This window comes from Lissotriton vulgaris, chromosome 6 (assembly GCF_964263255.1).
Source record: "Lissotriton vulgaris chromosome 6, aLisVul1.2, whole genome shotgun sequence".
NCBI classification, from domain to species: domain Eukaryota; kingdom Metazoa; phylum Chordata; class Amphibia; order Caudata; family Salamandridae; genus Lissotriton; species Lissotriton vulgaris.
Window position 1 is genome coordinate 201,154,410 of NC_141694.1, and position 20,740 is coordinate 201,175,149.

A 20,740-nucleotide genomic window follows, 5' to 3' on the forward strand; every position below is an offset into this window, starting at 1 on the left:
CGCTGAGAACCTTTGACTAAACAAAAAGCTATAGTTGAACTTCTGAGACTCAAATTCACTAGTGGTTCCTAGCCTGAGTGTTGCCTTAAGTAAAAGTGCATCCAGTGTGCTCCAAGAAGAATGGCAGACACCACAAAATGGAGTACACGTGACCAAAAGTAGCTATGATTATACTAATCAATTTTTTGTACTCTTCAAGGGCAACAGTCCCAGGGCAGAATTTGAGGGACAAGGGTAAAGGTATTCAATCCAGCAAATACCACAGAAATGGGAAAATGTAATTGTTTACAATTCATGTCATGTGTTAATCTTTGAGTCTTTAAAAATGTAATACATGCCTCACATTTTATCAGTGTTATCTATTTTATAATTTCATCACCTTCTACTTTTATATGACAATTATTTTTTAGAAAACAATTTACATGGTTTCAATATACTTTTTTTTATTGTGCAAGATCTCACACATCTTATCAAGTCAGAGGTTCCAGTCAGGCAACATCAGCCCAGCAGCAAGGAAGTTGTTCATGCAAGACATGCACGATCAGCTGTGGACGCTATGGAATCCTTCAACCAGCCTCGTTATTCCAACTCTCCGTGTGACCCGAACCCCTGTCTGAATGATGGAGTCTGCGTGATTGAGAATGGGAAGGCAAGCTGCAGGTACAGTATGCCATTTCCTACTGCAAACAGCTTTCTAGTTTAGTTGAGTCATCAAAAATGAATAGATCAGTTTCAAAGCCTCAACTGGTAACAATATTTAAACTGTTTGTCAGGGCCGGACAGGGAACCCAAAGCAGCCCTGGCAAATTTTGTCACACTAGCCACCGTGCGGTCCTTAGTGATACCAGCGAGTGAGCCTGACCACTACAAAGGGAGGTTTTGAGAAGGGTTCTCCCGCCAAAAAAACGTGGTGAAAATGGTGCATTCTACAACACATTTGTCATTATACATTTAATTGTATTCGCTTTTAAAGCACAGTCAATGTTGACCTTACTGTGCCCCATGATATGACAATGTTTGTTAGGGGTCTTCAATTATTCCCTTACTATCACCCTCCAACAGTGCCCTCTCATCTCTCCATAGCTCCTCTCTTGCATGTATTTTATTTGTTTAATAGCACCTCTCATAACACTGAATGGTGTCGGGGCACTTTACATCACACACACATACAGAGACAAAGAATCATATGTATGAAAATCAGTGCATAGAAAATGTTACAGATGTCAAAAGGGACTATGAGGTGTAGTATTCACAGTCCTTGGTCTGGGGAAGGACAAACTGAGAATTCAAAACATAAAACATCAGCTAGAGTTAACTTTGATAATGATAATTTAGTTCTACCCAAACAAACCTTAATACCATGATCAGGATAATGAAAGACTGGTAAAAAAACATACATTGGTAACCTGTACCATGCAGCTATTTGATGGCAGTCCATAGCTTGCTGTGCTAGATTGTGATTGGAATTTATAAACTGCACAGTAACAAAAGAATATCTGTGACAAAAGCAGTAACCATTGAGCTATGCACATAAAATATTGTTCTTTGATATGCATGGTACACGTTCTTTGCAGCAGGCATATTCCCATCTCTCTCCAGCAGGTCCATTAATCATCAGAGTTATCTTGATACTTTTCCAGAAAACTCCTTAATATAAAAGGAACTTTGCAGTGGTTTTAAAACTGCTGCACTGCTACAAAACCACCGCCCCCCTAACAAAACCGGCCTCCCACCCTACCAGCCTCCTGCGGAAACACCCAATGCCCGGGACAGCAAGTCTGGCCTTGCTGATTGTGTTTTACTGCCTTTATCTACTTTCACACGGAAAAGGTGAATGTTATTTATTCTTGAAAAAAGAAACCTTTGCACCTAGCCCTGGCTTGACCTTTGCTATCCTTGCATCCTCGAACAAGAGGCTGTTGAGAGGGTAGGCTGGGACAAGACGTCAGCCCTGCAAGGTAATCTATAGTCGAAGATCACCTGATGTCACTTCTGCTACACTACATTAAAGAGGGGGAACCTTAAATGTTGCGAGTGTGTTTATTCCAACCCAAGTGGGTGGGCAGAAAGCACCCAGGAAAATTATTGCCTGCACCACATTTGCTGTCTTATACAACAAGCAGGCAGGGCGGGACAGCCCACTCACAGACAGAGACAGAGGCAGAGGGACGGGCAGTGAGACAGGCAAGATGTGCACGCAGAGACAGTCACAAAGGGAAGAGGTGGCATGGACAGGCAGTCTTAAAAAGATAGACAGAGGGACGGGCAGTGAGAAAGACAGAAAGGGACAAGATGTGTGCGCATAGACAGTCACACAGGGAAGAGGCGGCATGGACAGGCAGTCATAAAAAGATAGACACATAGGGGCAGAGAGTAAGATAGACAGACAGAAAGGGAAGAGCAGAGACAGTCATAGAAAGATAAAGACAGAGGGACGGGCAGTGACACAGACAGAAAGGGACAAGACGTGCACGCAGAGACACTCACAAAGGGAAGAGTTTGCATGGACAGACAGTCATAAAAAGATAGACAGAGAAGAATAGACAATGAGACAGACAGAAAGGGAATATGTCCCATGGGCTGAGACCGTCATGGAAAGATAAAGAGATAGGCACAGAGGGACAGTGAGGCGGTCAGAAATGGATGAGACAGGCATGCAGAGACAGCCAAAGAAGAAGAGACCGAACGTCATGTCATCCAGTCTTTTTTGTGGGTTTGCCTTGGCTTTTGAGCTCCTTGGAAAGGATATCTTAATAAAATCAACAAATATCAAGTCAACCATCATATTACCAAGGTAGGAATTCAATTAGGGTGTTAAACGTGGCTTTCAGCTGTGCAAGTTGAGGTCAGGATGAGGGTGAAGCCAATAGAGTAACTGAGTGGAGCCAGTGAAGGAAGTGGGTGGAGCCAGGGGGAGTGGGTGTGGCCTCCTACAAACATTTGAGCACCCAAATTAAGCACTGCAACTGGGGTTAGAATAAACATACACGCAACATTTAGGGTTCCCCCTCTTTAATGTAGCATTGCAATTTCTAGGGAAACTGAGGCCTTAACCTTCAACGTTCTCACTCCTCTCAAGTTTAAAGGTCACTTCTGCTATGCCTGGCCTTTTTATGAAATGAAATATGTGTGTATTAGGAGTTTATCCGTATTCAGGTCATGCCCAGGGCATATGCCCACCCATTTCTGATGTCCCCTACATCAGCCACGGCCCGTGGAGGGAGTTTCGGTGGGGTGGAGAGGCGGGGCGGGGGAGGGGCAGGGTGGGGTTGCTAAAAAGTGGAGTATGGATAATTGAAGGTAAGTAAACAATTTAATAAATAAAACGAATTTCGTAGCGCGCCCTGCATCACATTTTGCGATCCGGGGCGCGCTACGAAATTCGTTTTATTAATTAAATTGTTTACTTACCTTTAATTATCCATACTCCGGTTTTTAGCAACCCACACCCTGCCCTTCCCCACCCCGCCTCTCCGCCCCACCTGAAACTCCCTCCACGGGCCGTGGCTGCCCTACATATTTGATTTTCTCAGTTCTTCTGTGCTACGTGTGCCAACACCTGGTTTTGAACCCAAATCCACAGGTACCAAACCTATCACTTTAGCCACTCTCCTATCTTCCCAGGATTGTGTCCTTTCTATTTGTGCTGAAATGCCCAGCTTCACAGTAGCTGCACTCATGGTGGAGTGCCCTGACAGTATGGTCACACATATCTTCCGGCCATCCATTTATTCAATATATGTTGTTTGTTAAGATTAGTTTAAAACACATGAATGATTTATAATGTGTATAGGCCTCATGGCAGCTGCTCTGGCAGAATTATACACCTGTAGATCTTGAGTCACATCGGAGCAGACGTTTGAAAGTACATCATCAACAGAAAAAGAGGCACTACAGAGAGAAGTGCTCTGGCACATGCTGATTTTCTTCCCTAATTGGTTTGATTGGGCATAAGTTGTACGCTTCTGCTGAAAAAGAGCACTTGTATTGCACAGATTATGCCCAATGCCGTAGACCTGGGTTGGGTATGGTGGCTAGCCAATGATCAGGGTTGTAGGTGTAATTGGGTCAGTTTGACAGCTTATATCAGTTACCATAGGTCTGTTCTGTGTTTTTTATGAAACATTATAACAAGGGCAGTAAGCCTTAGTTATTTATTGTAAAAGCAAATGTGAAAGATAACTGACATTTATGGAACTGCTTGCCAAAATCCCAAATGAAGTCCGTTTATATTCTGAGCTCGGTGAAAAATACAATAGGAAGCTATCTTGCTTTATAAACTCCTTTGCCAAGTACCATGGGCAGGGGCTTTCCACAGTGAACCTTCTGACAAATGCAATAAGAAGCAGATTTATGAACTCTGAAAATGCAATAGGAAGGGGATTCTTTAGGAACTCTGAACTTAGTCAATAGGAGGGTATTGCACGTTGTAAACATGATGAAAGGAGGCTTTACATTTTGAACTACAAATCCAATAGGAATGGGGTTTTCATTGTAATTCCAGACAAATGAATTAGGCAGTGGTTTAGTACATATATCTCCTTTTAGGTCCAGACACAGTAGAATTATGGTGTTAATAGAAGGAGAGTTAATGCGTATGTAAACATGTACCTTGGGCTTGCCTAAATTATTTGAACTACTAGTTTTATTATCAGACATTGTGATACTACGCAACCATTTTCCAGGGTGAAAATTGTTGCTTTGACTGTTTAAGTGATTTAATGGGTAGGCAATTGCCAACCTTGCTACACTGTAAGTATTTTACATTACCTGTGATAATCTCTGATTAATCCCTTATTTTCTTTGCATTTTTAGGTGTGCCTCTGGGCAGACCATGTTCTACACTGGTGAGCAATGCCAGACAACACAAATCCATGGGAATATTCTTGGTATTATCACTGGTGGCATTGCTGGAACAATAATGATGACCATTGTTATACTTGTTGTGCTGAAAAGAAGATAAACATTGAATTTGAGAAGCTTAAAAAAGTTAAAATGTTTGGCCTCCAGTCCTTTGGCGAGTAATAAAATCTAAAGAAATATAAAACATAAAGGGCATTATTGTTATTGTTAATGGTGAACACTATGAAGGAGTTCCTTTATTTGTTTTCTATTGCACTTTTATATAATTGGGGTTTATTGTTGGTAGATGTGAGTCCAACACAAAAAAAGGCCACAAACTTGTAAGGTTAAAGCACACTTTCAGTCATTTGAACTTGGGCTGAAACCACTGGTGGCTGTGGCCCAGAGCACAAAGGCTTCATTTAGGAATATTTCAAAGTATTTAACAGTAACTTAACAGTCACAAAGTCAAAACTCTGCAACATAAAGTTCCCACAGCCAATTTGTAAAAGTAGAGAAAAATATAATTAGCAAAATGACACCAAAATGACAAATGCCAAATAAAGGGAACTAGAGATTTACATTTTTAAAGATTTAAGTCAAAAAGCGCCAATCGGTGGTCATTTTTCACAGTTGGCTAGGGACTAGGCGCAATTAAAGGCCAACCATGATGGATTGCAGGTTTTATACACCAAATGGGTACTTCTGACTTAGGGCCTGATTTTGGCAGATCAGGTCCCGCCGCTGCTTTTTTGACGGTCTTCTCGCCGGCCGACTTGGAGGTCTGTTGGCCATATTTAGATGTTGGCTGGCCCATAGTAAAAGACTGCCAGAGTCCCGCCGACTCCGCCAGGAATTCTGAGTGGTATAGGCAGATGCGGCTGTCAGCATGACTGCAGCTCAGATCCCCGCCTTCCCAATTACAATGTGCCTTTCCACTGTGGCAACTGTGGCGGAATCGAAGCAAATGAGGTAAAAAGTTACCTTTTTTCCTGCTTCCTGCTTCCTTCTTCCTTTTCGGTCTTGTTCCCTATTGTCTAGGTCCCTCTTTTGCTGCACTGACTCCACAACTACACCAAACAACCCTGTTGTCACTGAGATCTTCGATAAGCTTCTTGTAAATTTTCCTATGTATCGTGTATTGACAATTACTGAAGCCTCTTGCATTTTTCTTAGGTGTAATGAAGTAGTTTTCATTTTCCTACTCATTAAGGTAAGATGGACCCACATATATTGACACTTAAAATAAATATTGTTATTGTGGTGCTTGGGGGTGTTGTGCTTGTGGTGCCTGTGGGTGTGCATTCAAAGTTTGTGTATGTTGTTTTTTTTGTTTGTAAAACATTTTTATTGGCCTTTATCTAATAATACATACAGCACATGCAGTTGATATGGACTGACATGCAAGATGGGTAGTCTCATGGGCCATGGGGCCCCCGGGGGAACCGATCGCCCGTGGTCCCGCCGCTGTTATTGTTTCTTGCGCAAAGGAATGAAGTAACGTGGCCCAGGGCATGGAAATTGGATGTTTGTGGATTCCTTGGACTTCCTCTGCTCGGAAAAGTCCTTCTTTGGCCGTACCCCACTTTTTGACCACGCCCACCCATGCCGCCAGGGGGGGACCCTCGGGTGGCTTCCATTGCCTAGTGATGCACCGTTTGGCCAGAAGGAGCACCAAGGAGGCAAATCATCTCTCTACTTTCATGTGCTTGTGTCGCTTCTGAATACCCAGGGCGCTAGCCTCCCATGTGTATAGATCCCGTAGCCCCATGACTGTTCGAAGGGCAGTGTGGATCGTGTGCCAGTAACTGTGAAATGATGGACAATCCGATAACATGTGTAAAAATGATGCATTGGGCTCCAGGCATCTAGGGCAGGCGAAGGAGCTGCCTGGGAAATTCTTCTGTAGTTTTTATGCAGAATGTGCAATTGTATGTTTTTGAATCGGTAGTTGCAGGATACTTTTTTGGTATGTTCAAATGCCCTAGTCCATTCCCTGTCATGCAGTGGTCTGCGAAAGTCGGTTTCCCATTTTTCTCTGAGGGGTGCAAGTATGGGTTGTTTAAGGGTTCGTATGGCTTTATATATCCAGGTGACTAAGTGTCGCCCTGGACCCATCTGCAGGATCGCATGAATTACCGTATGTGTGGGGAGTTCTGCATCAATCGCTTGCCACTGCTTATGGCAGTCTTCTAGGAGCTGTCTATGCAATAGGAACTGTTCCCTGGGGAGTTCGAAGTCGTTCACAAGCACCTCTTATGTCTGTAAGTGTCCATTAAAATACAGCGCCCCTATGTCGGTCAGGGCATGGTAGTGTGTAGTGTACCCGGCCTTTGGGGAACCCTACTAGTGGCTGAGCATGCAGTGGATAGTAGGGGTTTGAATGTGCCCGGTCGTGGTGATCAGTTCCCTTTGCGCCCTTCTCACCGTCCAACGGGGCACCCATTGCAACTTGGCGGCCAAGAAGTATGCCTCAAAGAATGGGGCCACTAGCCCTCCTTGGTCAAGGGGCAGTTGCAGTTTTGCAAGGGCAATACGCCGGCGGCTGGAGCCCCAGATGAGAACCCCCAGCAGGGTGTCAAGCTCGCAAAAAAGGGATCGTGGGGGAACCACCGGGAGATTGGAAAAAATATAGCAGTCACGGAACGAGAATCATTTTTGCGACCGCTATCTTCCCTGTACCTGCCAGTGGGAAATCTTTCCAAAAGTAGACGGAGGACCTAATGCCAGCCACCAGTTTGCGGTAGTTGCCCTCGTATATGTCCTGCTGCGTATGTTACCCAGTTGTAACTGACATTGGGGCAGGGCCTGCACCAAGGGAAATACAGTGGATTTGGGCCACTTGACTTTGAGTCCCGCCACTTCCTCGAAGTCATGCAAAATCCGTAGTATAGGGATAGGTCTGCTGCAATACCCTGGACATAAATGAGCACATCATCAGCGTATAGTGACACTGCATGGGTGGAATTGGCGATTGGGATGCCCCACTCTTCACCCAAGGTACAGAGGTGGATCGCCAAGGGCTCCATTGCCATGGCAAAAAATAGGGGGGAGAGTGGACAGCCTTGCCTGGTGCCCCGGGGGACTGGAAAGAAGGCAGAAATAAGCAGGCCAAGCCTCGCTCTGGAGCTGGGCACGGAGTAAATGAGCTTAGTGTAGGCTAGTAGAAGGGGTCCTATGCCCATTCGCTGCAGAACCTGAAATAAGTAAGCCCACGAGACAGGGTCAAAAGCTTTTTCGAGATCCAACACCAGACACTCTACCCGGGGGAATCGATCACGTATCTGATCCTGCACGTGCAACAGCCGCCGGATGTTGTACGAGGTATTTCTGCCCTGAACGAATCTATTCTGATCCGAGTGGATCATCTGCGGGAGGACCATGGAGTACCTATCCGCCAGGATTTTTCCGTAAATATTATAGTCCACAGGCAGTATGGTTATGGGCCGATGGGAGCCCAGTCAGTGGGGGTCCCTATCTGGCTTAAGAAGGGACACTATGACTGATTCACACTTGGATTGGGGTAAAGCACCCTCATCTACTCCAGCTGGGGGACCAATTGGCATGCGAAGGCGTGGTAAAATTCTAGTGGAAGGCCGTCTAAACAAGGGGCCTTGCAGGTAGCTAATGCCTTCATTGCGTGTCTGATTTCCGTGGCCTTGATGGGCCCGTCGAGGTCTTTGCGGGTGTTGCGGTCTATGTGGGGTAGCTGGAATCGATCTAGAAAATAGGAAAGGGTTTCCTCAAATGCCTGGAATGGACTGGCATATAATAGTGTGTAGTGCTCTTGAAAGGCTTGTAGGATCAAGTCCTGCGAGTATAAAAGAGTGTCTTGAGCGTTACGGATGACCGTGATGGGCAGAAGGGTCTAGTCCTGCTTAACGAGCCATGCCAATAATGTGCCCGCCCTGTCTCCCTCTTTATGGACGCAAGCCGTATACGCCGCAAAGTTGTATTGGTGCATACTTGCCAGCGCTCCTCATAGGCAGTTTTAGTGCTAGCAATCTGGGCCGGCGTGGCGTTATCCGGGTTGACCTCTTTGGTAAGTTTGGCCAGCACTCGTTCTCCACTTTGGATATCACGCTCCAGGACCCGTCAGACTCCTGTAATGTGACGATTGCAGTTGCCACGCATTACAACTTTAAAGGCATCCCACTCCTGCGTGCGTGTAGTGGCTGTGTTTGTGTTTTCTTGGAAGTAATGGCATATGTGGTCCGCTTGAGTTTGTTTAAAAAACGGGTCGTCAAGACAGTCCCTAGGGAGGTGCCAAGTAGGGACAGGGGGGTGCGGCGGGCACCATCTAACCGTTATTGTGTGGGCGTCGTGATATGATATGGTTCTGCCTAGATAGTCAGCATCTGAAATAATAGGTAGGATCAACGGTAGCAGAGGAAACAGTCCAGGCGCACCCTAAGGTCATGAGGCCTCGAATGGAACGAGTAGAGTCTGGTAGTGGGATTCCGGGTTCGCCAGGCATCTGCAAGGGACCAGTGTTGTGTCCATGCTACAAATCATTTTGCCTACACTACAATAGGCGACGTCGGATGGCGGGATTGGATCTATTCAGTGTTATATTTTGCACGCAGCTGTAGTTCCCACCTAGGATCCAGGGAATGAGCGTGTCCCAGAATTTATTTTGGTCTACGTTAGGCCCATAGATACTCCCCAGCAGCACTGCCTGACCGTCCAACCGTCCCTGCAACAGAACGTTTTGGCCGGCCGGACCAATGGTGTGAGACTGCTCCTGAAATGGAACACCGGGACGTACCCATATGAGGGTGCCCCGAGCGAAGGCCGAATATGTAGTGGCACATATGATACCCCTCCACCGCCTGCGCAGTTTCGCCACCTCTACTGTAAGGTGCGTCTCCTGCATGAACGCAATTTGTACACGGTGGCATTTGATGTAAGTATGTATTGAGTATCTCTTGCGTGTGGTGTGCATACCGCGCACATTCAGTGTAAGGATGGTGATGCTGCCAGTGTGTGCCATCGATACATGGGTAAGGTGTATAGGGCAGGATGGGCGAGTGGACTCCCCCAGAAGTCCTGAGCTCTAACCCATTCCCTCAATGCCCGCACTACTAGGGCATTAGCGCAGCTGCTCAGCGGCTTGTGGGCAGGGACACAGTGCGAAGTAGGTATGTTCGGGGGGAAGGGGAAACTGGGGTAGGGCAAAAGGAACCCGCCCTAATGCGGGGGACCTATCGTCAAGGGCGATACGTCCAAACTAGCTCTCAATTAGTGCGAGCGCATCAACATATTGTAAGGGCGACGGCCTGTGTCCGCGAGGGATCTCGACATGTGGGCTATGTGCACCATCTATGGCTGTCTGCTGGTCTGCCTATATGCATACAGGCAGATGAAGCTCAGGGTGGCGGGAAGGCATATGCGTAACAAAGGCTATCTGTATCAGTTTGCAGAGGGCATCACCCCTTGCCCTAAATCCTCAGCATGTTGCAAGTGTCAAGTCATATCAAGTTGTCTGCCATTCGCAGGGTAACCAAGGGCAGAGCCACAGAGTCCACTCCGTATTGCGTCGTTTCACTGTCCACTTCCTCCTCCGATGTAAATATGTGGGGAGCCTGTTCAATGTCTGTTGCAGGGGAGGCGGGACAGAGGCCCACCACTGCCTTCAGGGCTTTACGTCTCTCCTGAACTATTTGTTCAAGATCCGGGGACCCCAGGGTGCGTGGAAGTGATGCGGAGGCACCCGGTCGGTTGCGTCGCTGTGAGCGTTGTCTTCTCAATCAATCAAAGCATTTATATAGCGCACTACTCACCCGGCGGGTCTCAAGGCGCTAGGGCAGGGGGATCCGCTACTGCTCGAACAGCCAGGTTTTGAGCTGCTTTCTGAAGGCGAGGTGGTCCTGGGTCAGGCGTAGGTGGGTCGGGAGGGAGTTCCATGTCTTGGCGGCTAGGTAGGAGAAGGACCGTCCCCCAGTGGTGGCTCTTCGGATTTGGGGGATGGCGGCGAGGGCGTGGCCGGTCGATCGAAGCTGGCGTTTGGGAGCGTAGAAGTTGAGGCGGCTGTTGAGGTATCCTGGTCCTTGGTTGTGTAGGGCTTTGTGAGCGTGGGTGAGGAGACGGAAGGTGATTCTCTTGTTGACCGGGAGCCAGTGCAGGTCTCTCAGGTGTTCGGAGATGAGGCGTTCTGGATCCGCTGAAGTCTCTTCTGAAGTTTGGTGGTGGTTCCTGCGTAGAGGGAGTTGCCGTAGTCCAGATGGCTGATGACGAGGGCCTGGGTGACCGTCTTCCTGATCTCGGTGGGGATCCAACGGAAGATCTTACGTAGCATGCGCAGGATGTTAAAGCACGACGAGGAGACGGCGTTGACTTGTCTGGTCATGGAGAGGGAGGAGTCCAGGATGAAGCCTAGGTTGCGTGCGTCGTCTGTTGGTTTGGGTGCGCTGCCTAGGGCGGGGGGCCACCAGGAGTCGTCCCAGGCGGAGGGTGAGGATCCCAGGATGAGGACTTCCGTCTTGTCCGAGTTCAGTTTCAGGCGACTGTTCTGCATCCATTCGGCTACCTCTTTCATCCCTTCGTGGAGGTTGGCTCTGGCGGTGGCGGGGTCGTTGGTGAGGGAGAGGATCAGCTGGGTGGCGTCGGCGTAGGAGATGATGTTGAGGTTGTGCTGGCGTGCAATGTCTGCTTCTGGGACCTGTTGCTCTCACGTGTTGCTCCTGGATGCATTCTGCCTGATGGCCCGTGGTACAGTGCTGGTCCACCCAATCATGCGCCTCCTCTGGGGTCGCGAGAAGTGAGTAGTGCCATTGTGTATGACTTTAAGGTGGGCAGGGAAAAGCAGGGAGTAGTGTATTTTTTCTGCCCGTAGACACCGCTTCACTTCCAGAAAGGATGACCTTTGGCGCTGGACCGCAGGGGAGTAGTCAGGGAAGATCATGATGGTTTTGTTCACGACTCAGAGCAGTCCCATCTGTCGGGCTGCCCGGAGCACCGCATCACGGTCCCTGAAGTGTAGGAATTTTGCCAGCATTGGGCGAGGCAAGGCTCCCGGCTGGGGACGACGTGCCAGAGCACGGTGCGCCCTTTCGATGGAGAAGAACGTTGTCCGTTCAGTACCGGGGGTAAATGACTTGGTCCAGGTCTCCATATACTCCACTGCGTCAGATCCCCTTCAATTCCCTCTGACAGGCCAAGAACACAGATATTGCAGTGCCGCGATCAACCAGATCATCAATGCTTTCTTCCATGGTGGACACACGGCCAACCAGAGTTCGTATCGAGTCCTGGTGTGTCTGCACCATGGGTTGGATGTCAGTGACTGCTCTCGCGTTGTCTGAGACCTTGTCTGATAATTTTCGGTGGTCATCACTGAGGAGGCTAATGTCCATTGTGAGGGTGCCCAATTGTTGTTCCATGGAGAGCCTGGACTGCTCTATTGCCAAAAGTACCTTGTCCAGCTTGGCCGATAGGGAGCTGTCCGCTGACGGTCCATCGGCTTTGGGGGCGCCACTGGAATGATTGTTAGAAGCTTCTGATGCAGCCCCTGGGGCCGGCGCCATTGCTGTGGGTTTGCCCATGTTGTCTGTAGGGGACCGCGCAAGCGTGGATGGTATTATTACCAGGGTAAGGTGCTGTCTTAGCCGAAGGCGGGTCTCCTGGCGTTGTGTCTAGCTATTATGCAGTGTCCCGTGCGAATGGAAATGGCTCTGGAGGGAGGCAGAACTTAGATTTAATTGTGGGCGCCCCGGAAGGTGAGTGTTGTCCGTTGGGCAGTTGGGGTACCTTCGCCGCAATCCGCTGGAAGTGATGGAATTTCGTGGACCCACCCAACGCAACTTTCTGGAATTGGTGTCAGTCTATGGTCTTCCTTGTCTTGATCGGTTGGTGCTAGTACAGTGCCCCTTAGCTAGTCACCGCACTACCTGGACACTTCCTGCTGCTGGTAATGGGTGGTGGGGGAGCTTCCTCGGGTTGATGGTATCTCTTCGCCCAGTTGGGGGCCCAGCAGGTGATGCTATCTGGGTGCATGGGCTGACGTGGCGCAGACACCCGTCAGCCAAGCACCCACTGCGGCAAACTGCGTAGCTTATCCGGCATCTGCGGTTGCTGGTGCCTCGCAGCCGCAGGTGCACAATCGGCCTGTCCTAGAGGTGGGGGCCCCACCACTGTCTCAGTCACCGGGGGCCCCGTTGTGTCCCTTCACCCGGATTAGCAGTATCTTGGCCGAGGGGCCGCCCCGCTCCAGTGCTCGGCAGTGAGGGGTGGTATCAGGGTCAGCGCACCGTTTGTCTTCCGTGGGCCCCACCAGCCCCAGAGAGACTGGGCGAGCCTCTGTTTTAAGGTCTTGTATTGGGGCAGAGCCTCCGGGCCCCCAGCGGTGGCCGTCACAGTCCCTAGGGCTCGTCGTTTGTTAATGCAGGCTGTTAGGTGGGGCGCGATAGGCCGCCATCTTAGGGTCAGTCAGGCCGCATTATGGCCGCGACTTCCGGCTATAGTAGCGAGGCATGCAAAGCCTTTCACCAGTTCACTGCCACCGTTGCGTGGGCTCACCTGGGCTTAGGCGGCAGTCCGGTGTACCTGAAGGAATGCCAAAGAGCTCACCAGGTAAGTGGCAGATGGGCCCGCGCGGCTGGTGCAGTCGGCAGCAGTCCGAGGTCACCAAAGGCAAGCCGCTCGGCCCATCAGGCCGGCAGCAGACGAGCCCTCATGGCTGGTGCAGGTGGTAGCGGCGCTCCTTGGCAATGCGCGCCTCCCGAGTTCCGCTGTTGCATGCAGCCTGATACTTCTTTGCGATGGGCCCCAGGCAGGGGGAGGCCTCCGCCACTCGTCTGGCACGTCAGAGGTAGGGTGGCGGTGTTTATGAGCAGCTGCATCTGGGCTCCCGCTGCTCCCGGGAGGGAGTAAAGTAGCGCCCTCAGTGTCGGAGGGCCGATGTTTTTTTATTTTATTTTTTATTTATCAAACCTTTATTTAGCATACAATATTCATACATTACATGTATACCTGTTCGTCAAGTGTCAGCAAAGTAAAGCTCAGTGAACTCCAACATAACAAGGCCAAGGTCACAATGATCAATGTAGGAATATACGCACATTACATAAAGCGTGCTGGGATAGGCTTTCGCCATGTGCATCAACCCCCTCACCTCCAACATTTTAGGGTGTAATAATACCGTCCGAGTATCACGAGGAGTTCTGATACCATAGTCCTTAGCTACAAGGCTCATTCAGAGTCTAAATCAGTACAAGTCAGTAAATACTCCCGCAGGGGGGCCCATATATCTTTGGGCCGTGACGAAAGTGGAATTTCTTCTGCATAGGTCTCCAGCTGGTCCCTAAAATTTACCATGTCCTTTAACCAGCTGTCCACTTTAGGGTACATCCGACTATCCCATGTGAACAGGGTGCGCCTTTTCGCCATAGCAAGGCCAGTTGTACAAATTTCCCCACCATACCTTGAAGCTGAGGATCGTGACCCAGCAGACACAACGTCGGGGTATTGTGTAAGGTTAAGCCTGTCATGTCCGTAGTAAGAGCTAGCACCTTTTCCCAATAACCAAAAACCTGCTTGCATTGACATGCCAGATGTATAAAACCACCCCCCCCAACCCACATTGTTTACACTCATCATTCGCCCTGAGGTCTATCCCCCATAGCCTGTGAGCGGTGTGGTATGTTTGGTGAATAAATTTGAGGTGAATGATACAGAGGTTACTATTGGATGTTAAGCGCCCCGTTGCCGAGCATATTTTCAACCATTCCTACTCTGTGACGGAAGGATCTATCTTATTGTTCCAATGTGTCCGACTAGCGGCAGTGTTGTGTGGAGTGTCCTTCTATATGGCCCTATATAACTTTGTGACTAGTTTCTTTCTCGTTGGGGTCGTGAGTATCAATTGTAAGGCCGACAGTGTCCTTGGTTCATCCGGGAAACAAGGGTAATGCTCCTTTATCGCTTGTCGCTGTCTATAGCAGGTGAATTAAAATAGTAGTGTAGGGTTGCGGATGTACGATAAATCCTGCCCTGTAAGGTATGTACCCTCTGGAAACAAATCACTCATGTGTGCGATGCCCGCCTCACGAAGCGCCAGGACAGAACCCCGATCTTGGGCTACCGACAGTGCGGCATGTCCCTCTAGGGGCATTGCCGGTGCATATATGGGAAGTGTTTGCGTTCGACGGCCAATCGCCTGCCAGGCCGCCACCGTTACATCGAGTGTATTAATTTCCGCCCTGGGAGTGTGCCTATGTATATGCGTGATGATACCCTGCAACGGGACAGGAAGGGCGTCTCCCTCCTCCACCGCAACATGTGGGATGTAGTCATGCGGCCTATACCAATAATAGGCATATTGGGCTTGACAGCATAGATAGTATACATAAAAGTCCGGTGCATTAAACCCACCTCTCTCACACGTTAGCGACAGTGTGCGCCAGATGATCCTCGGTTGCTTGGTACCCCAGACAAGTCGCAACAGCTGAGTTTCAATATTTAAAAAAAAATGCTTAGTCAACGGAACCGGTACATTACCGAACAAGTATAAAAATGTGGGTAACACTACCATCTTTATAATTGAAATCCGGTCAGCCAGCGACAGTGGGAGACAGATCCATCTGTCAACCTGTGCGACTAGCGCAGCATACGCCGCACCATAATTTTCAGTGATAACCGTTCCAGGGTCCCTTGAATCCATACTCCTAAGTATTTAACGGGGTTCACAGACCAAACCAGCGGGTATTCAACTGTAGGAGGTGTCGTTACTACTGTCAAGGGGATGATGACGGATTTGTCCCAATTTATATTAATACCAGAGAACAGGCTAAACTTTACATACTCACGAAGGATAGGGGACAAGTATTTTTGCGGTTCGCGGACATAGAGGACCATATCGTCCGCGTACATTGAGATCCCTAGCGGTCTGTTGTGGAAGTTGAGAGCAGCAGCTCTATGTACCTTCCGGATTTTGCATGCCAGAGGTTCCAGCACAATAGCGAAAATGAGCGGGGATAGTGGGCATCCCTGGCGTGTTCCCCGTCCAACATCAAATGGCTCAGATGTCTCCCCTCCCACTCGAACCCTTGCGGACGGCTCAGTGTACAGTCTCTGAATCCAGTGTAAAAAGATTGTGGGAAACCCATTCTTTGCAATATGTACATCATGTACCGCCATTCTATAGAATGGAATGCCTTGGCGGCATCTAACAGGACCGCCACAGCTGGTAAGTCAGGATTCAGGGCATATAGCATAGCAAAGATGGTGCATAAGTTAAGTGATGTAGACCAGTCGGGAATGAATCCAGCCCAGTCTGGGAGCGCCAGTAGTGGCATGAAAGGTTGAAGCTTTGTAGCGAGAATTTTAGCCAGTATCTTGGCATCCAAGTTGATGAGTGATAATGGACGGTATGATTCGCAGCGATCAAGGGATTTGTCTTTCTTTAAAAGTGTAATGATCATTGCCTGCCGCAAAGTAGGGGGAAGGCGGCCAGACTCATGTGCTTCCGCATACATTTCTAAAAGATGAGGAGCCAGAATGTCAGCATGTGCTTTGTAGAATTCTGCGGTAAGCCCGTCAGGTCCAGGGGCTTTTCTGTTCGGGAGCGACTTAATGGCATCCGTCACGTCCTCCACATCCAGCGGGAGGCTAAGATATTTCCGATGGCCATCCGACAGCCACGCACAGGCGATATCGTCTAAGTAGTTATCCATAGCCTGTTCGTCCATCCCGCCCTTGGAGGTGTGGAGCGTGGCATAGAATTGACGGAATTGCTCCACTATGGCAGTCGAGGAAGAGTGAGTCCTTCCATCTGCATCCACTATGCGCTCAACTGGAGGGTGGCAGGCTCTACTTTGCAATCTACCGGCAAGTGACCTGCCCGGACGTCCCCCTTCGCCATACCGTCTAGGGACATGCTGTTTCGACAAGTATTTTACCTCAGTCTCTGTGAGGGTGTTGTACTCATCAATGTGTTTATGTATCCTAGCAAGTGTGTCTGTCGAAGGTGCGCAATCATACTGCACCTCCAGCTCGTGTAGTTGCCTCTCTAATGTAGATAGTCTTCCCCGTATGTCCCTAATATCCCTGCTGATGTGCTAATACATGTGCCCCTAATTGTGGCCTTAAAGGCCTCCCACAGTGTCTCTTGGCTTTCCACTGACCCCACATTTGTCTCGAAGTGTTGTATGATTGCAGTTTTAATGGCGTCAGCATATGTCGGGCCGAGTAGCGACTCTGCTCGAAATGGCCATGTGAATGGTTTACGGGGCTTGTGGGGGATTTTGAGAGTGAGAAGTACCGGATTGTGGTCAGATAGTGTTCTCTGGAGATTGTGGACATCTGTGACCCAGGCGTTCGCTGCCTCACTTAATAGCCAGTAGTCCAATCTGGACCAGCCATTGGTCGCCGGCGTGATGTGTGTGCCTGCTAGTACCCCAATGTGCCTTTATCGCCACGTGTCCACCATTCCAAACTCCAGCATGCCATCCTTGACACAATTTGCAACCTTGACCATCCTGGCGCCCTGCGGGTTGGATTTGTCTACCGTGGGATCAAGGTGTGTGTTGAGATCTCCTCCCCATATGATGAAAGTTTCAGGCCATGTGCGCAACACTCTAAACATATTCAGGTAGGTGGTTGTGCTAATACATGTGCCCCTAATTGTGGCCTTAAAGACCTCCCACAGTGTCTCTTGGCTTTCCACTGACCCCACATTTGTCTCGAAGTGTTGTATGATTGCAGTTTTAATGGCGTCAGCATATGTCGGGTCGAGTAGCGACTCTGCTCGAAATGGCCATGTGAATGGTTTATGGGGATTGTGGGGGATTTTGAGAGTGAGAAGTACCGGATTGTGGTCAGATAGTGTTTTCGGGAGATTGTGGACATCTGTGACCCAGGCGTTCGCTCCCTCACTTAATAGCCAGTAGTCCAATCTGGACCAGCCATTGGTCGCCGGCGTGATGTGTGTGCCTGCTAGTACCCCAATGTGCCTTTATCGCCACGTGTCCACCATTCCAAACTCCAGCATGCCATCTTTGACACAATTTGCAACCTTGACCATCCTGGCCCCCTGCGGGTTGGATTTGTCTACCGTGGGAACAAGGTGTGTGTTGAGATCTCCTCCCCATATGATGACTGTTTCAGGCCATGTGCGTGTGATTGTCACTAGGACGTTAGCCAGCTTCCCCAGTATCATTGCCCATCGACCCTCCTGATCTGTGCTATACTGGATAGCAGTGAAGACCACTCCCTTCTTAACTAAGATGAGAACTCCCCTCGTATATGACGAATAAGATGACGCTAGTCTGTAGAATGCCCATCTTCTGGCCACTTTATCCTCTGTTACCTTAGTTAGGTGAGTTTCTTGTAGTAGTGCTATTTTTACATTGTGCCTGTCAAGTTGTGCCAGCACTTGCCTGATTTTCTGCGGCGTATTGAGCCCTCGGACATTCCATGTGACATAATTATATGTTTCCCCCATCATGTGTGGTGTGGAAGTACAACGCAGCATCCGTAAATCACATAAGCATGTAGGCGCTTCATACTTGCGCCATAACGCAGTGCAGTATTCCTAAAACTAAGTACCTTTGGCATATAAATAACAAAACCTGCCCCACTTCCCACCTCCCACTTAAGCATTCCCAAACTGCCAAAGACATGATCCCCATGTAACTCCCATTGCACCCCCAACTTGAGTAAACACAATTCCCATCGGGGATCACCCAGCGGGGGTCGTGGCGGCTGCGTCCACTCCCAGATAGCATAGGGAGAGGCGCCACCGATAACTATCATCTCCACCAGCCCTCGATATCATGGTATTACACCAAAGCATGTACGACAATTTAAAGTACTGTGTAAATCACCCTAGGTGAAACGCCCCCAAACCACTGCCACTCCAATATGCCCTTCGGCTAACAGTAGAACCAGTCCCACATAAAATCCGATGTGCACCCTCTTACTGTTCATTCATCAATGTCCAATGTAGGAGATGTAGGTGAACGCTGTCGCTGGTGCCGAAGATTTCGTGCATGTTCCATAGCATGCTTTGGGTTTGTGAAAGTTTCCCCTCCTCCATGGTGCCAACCCTCAAACATGCAGGGTATAACATTGCATATGGGATCTGCTCTTTCTGCAGTAATTTCTTGACGTTCTGAAATTCCTTGCGGACCGCCTGTACATTGGCCCTAAAGTCCGGATTGAAGGATAAGGCATTCCCTTGGTAGGTAATAGAGCCCTTGAGTCTGGTGATTCGTAGAACAGTATCCCAGTCTCTGAAGTTGAGCAGGTGGGCTATGATGGGCCTCGGAGGAGTCCCCGATGGAGGGCGCGCTGCGAGGGACCTGTGCGCGTGTTCAATTGCAAATAGAGGGGAAAGTTCATCTTTACCGCAGACTTCTTGAAGCATCGCCTCAACATAATTCAATTCAATTCAATTCAGTTAATTTATATAGCGCGCTACATACCCAGAGGGTCTCAAGGCGCTTGGGGAAGTGTGGGGAATTACTTGTCGAATATCCAGGTTTTAAGTTGCTTTCTGAATGCCAGGTGGTTCTGAGTGAGGCGAAGGTGAATGGGAAGTGAGTTCCAGGTTTTAGCTGCCAGGTAGGAGAAGGATCTTCCTCCCATGGTGGTTTTGTTGATGCGAGGTACAGCAGCAAGGGCTTGGCGGGAGGAGCGTAGCTGGCGGGAGGGGGTGTAGAAGGAGAGTCGTGTGTTGAGGCATTCAGGTCCAAGTTCGTAAAGTGCTTTGTGTGCGTGGGTCAGGAGGCGGAATGTTATCCTCTTATTGACGGGGAGCCAGTGGAGGTTTTTCAGGTGACCAGAAATGTGGTCTTTACGTGGAATGTCTAGTATGAGTCTGGCAGATGCGTTCTGGATGCGTTGGAGTTTTTTCTGAAGTTTTGCGGTAGTACCGGCGTATAGGGTGTTTCCGTAGTCCAGGCGGCTTGTGACCAGTGCTTGGGTGACCGTTTTTCTGGTTTCAGTGGGGATCCAGCGAAATGTTTTTTGGAGCATGCGAAGAATGTTGAAGCAAGATTATGAAACAGCGTTGACTTGTCTGGTCATCGAGAGTGAGGAGTCCAGGATGACGCCCAGGTTCCGTGCGTGGTCAGTAGGGATGGGTGCTTTTCCAAGGGACTCTGGCCACCACGAGTCGTCCCAGGCGGAGGGGGAGGTACCTAAGATAAGGACTTCTGTTTTGTCGGAATTCAGTTTCAGACGGCTGTGCTTCATCCACTCGGCTACTTCTTTCATTCCTTTATGTAGGTTGGTTTTGGCGGTGTTAGGGTCTTTGGTGAGTGAGAGAATCAGTTGAGTGTTATCAGCGTAGGAGATGAATGATGTTGAGGTTGTGTTGACGTGCGATGGCCGCGAGGGGGCTCATGTATACGTTGAAAAGGGTGGGACTGAGTGAGGATCCTTGTGGCACGCCGCAAATGACTTCAGTGGCCTCTGATTTGATAGGTGGGAGGCGGACTCTCGGTGTTCTTCCGGTAAGGAACGAGGTGATCCACTCCAGTGCTTTTCCTTGGATTCCGATGTTTCTGAGGCGTTGTAACAGGGTGCTATGACAGACTGTGTCGAAGGCTGCAGAGAGGTCGAGGAGGATGAGGGCGACAGTGTCTCCATTGTCCAGTAGAGTACGAATGTCGTCTGTTGCTGCGATGATTGCGGTCTCAGTGCTGTGTTTGGCTCGGAAGCCGGACTGTGAGGAGTCGAGGGATTTGTTGGTTTCGAGGAAGGCGGCGAGCTGGTTGTTGACAGCTTTCTCGATGACTTTGGCCGGGAATGGAAGGAGCGATATGGGGCGGTAGTTTTTGAGTTCGGTGGGGTCAGCTGTGGGTTTTTTCAGAAGGGCGCTGAGTTCGGCGTGTTTCCAGCTTTCTGGGAAGGTGGCTGAGTTGAGGGAGCAGTTGATGATGTCTCGGAGGTGTGG

The 20,740-nt window shown here is 49.2% G+C and overlaps 1 protein-coding gene across 1 annotated transcript in view; it reads left to right on the top strand.

Moving 5' to 3' along the window:
• The window catches only part of LOC147707020 (meprin A subunit alpha-like), a 90,899-nt gene extending 85,846 nt beyond the window's left edge, over positions 1 to 5,053 (top strand). Inside the window, exons 13-14 of the mRNA XM_086926245.1 lie at positions 456 to 660; positions 4,816 to 5,053. Coding sequence (XP_086782371.1) covers positions 456 to 660; positions 4,816 to 4,963 — 353 coding nt within the window. The 3' untranslated portion in view covers positions 4,964 to 5,053. The remainder of the gene's footprint in view (positions 1 to 455; positions 661 to 4,815) is intronic.
• Positions 5,054 to 20,740: the final 15,687 nt, after the last annotated feature.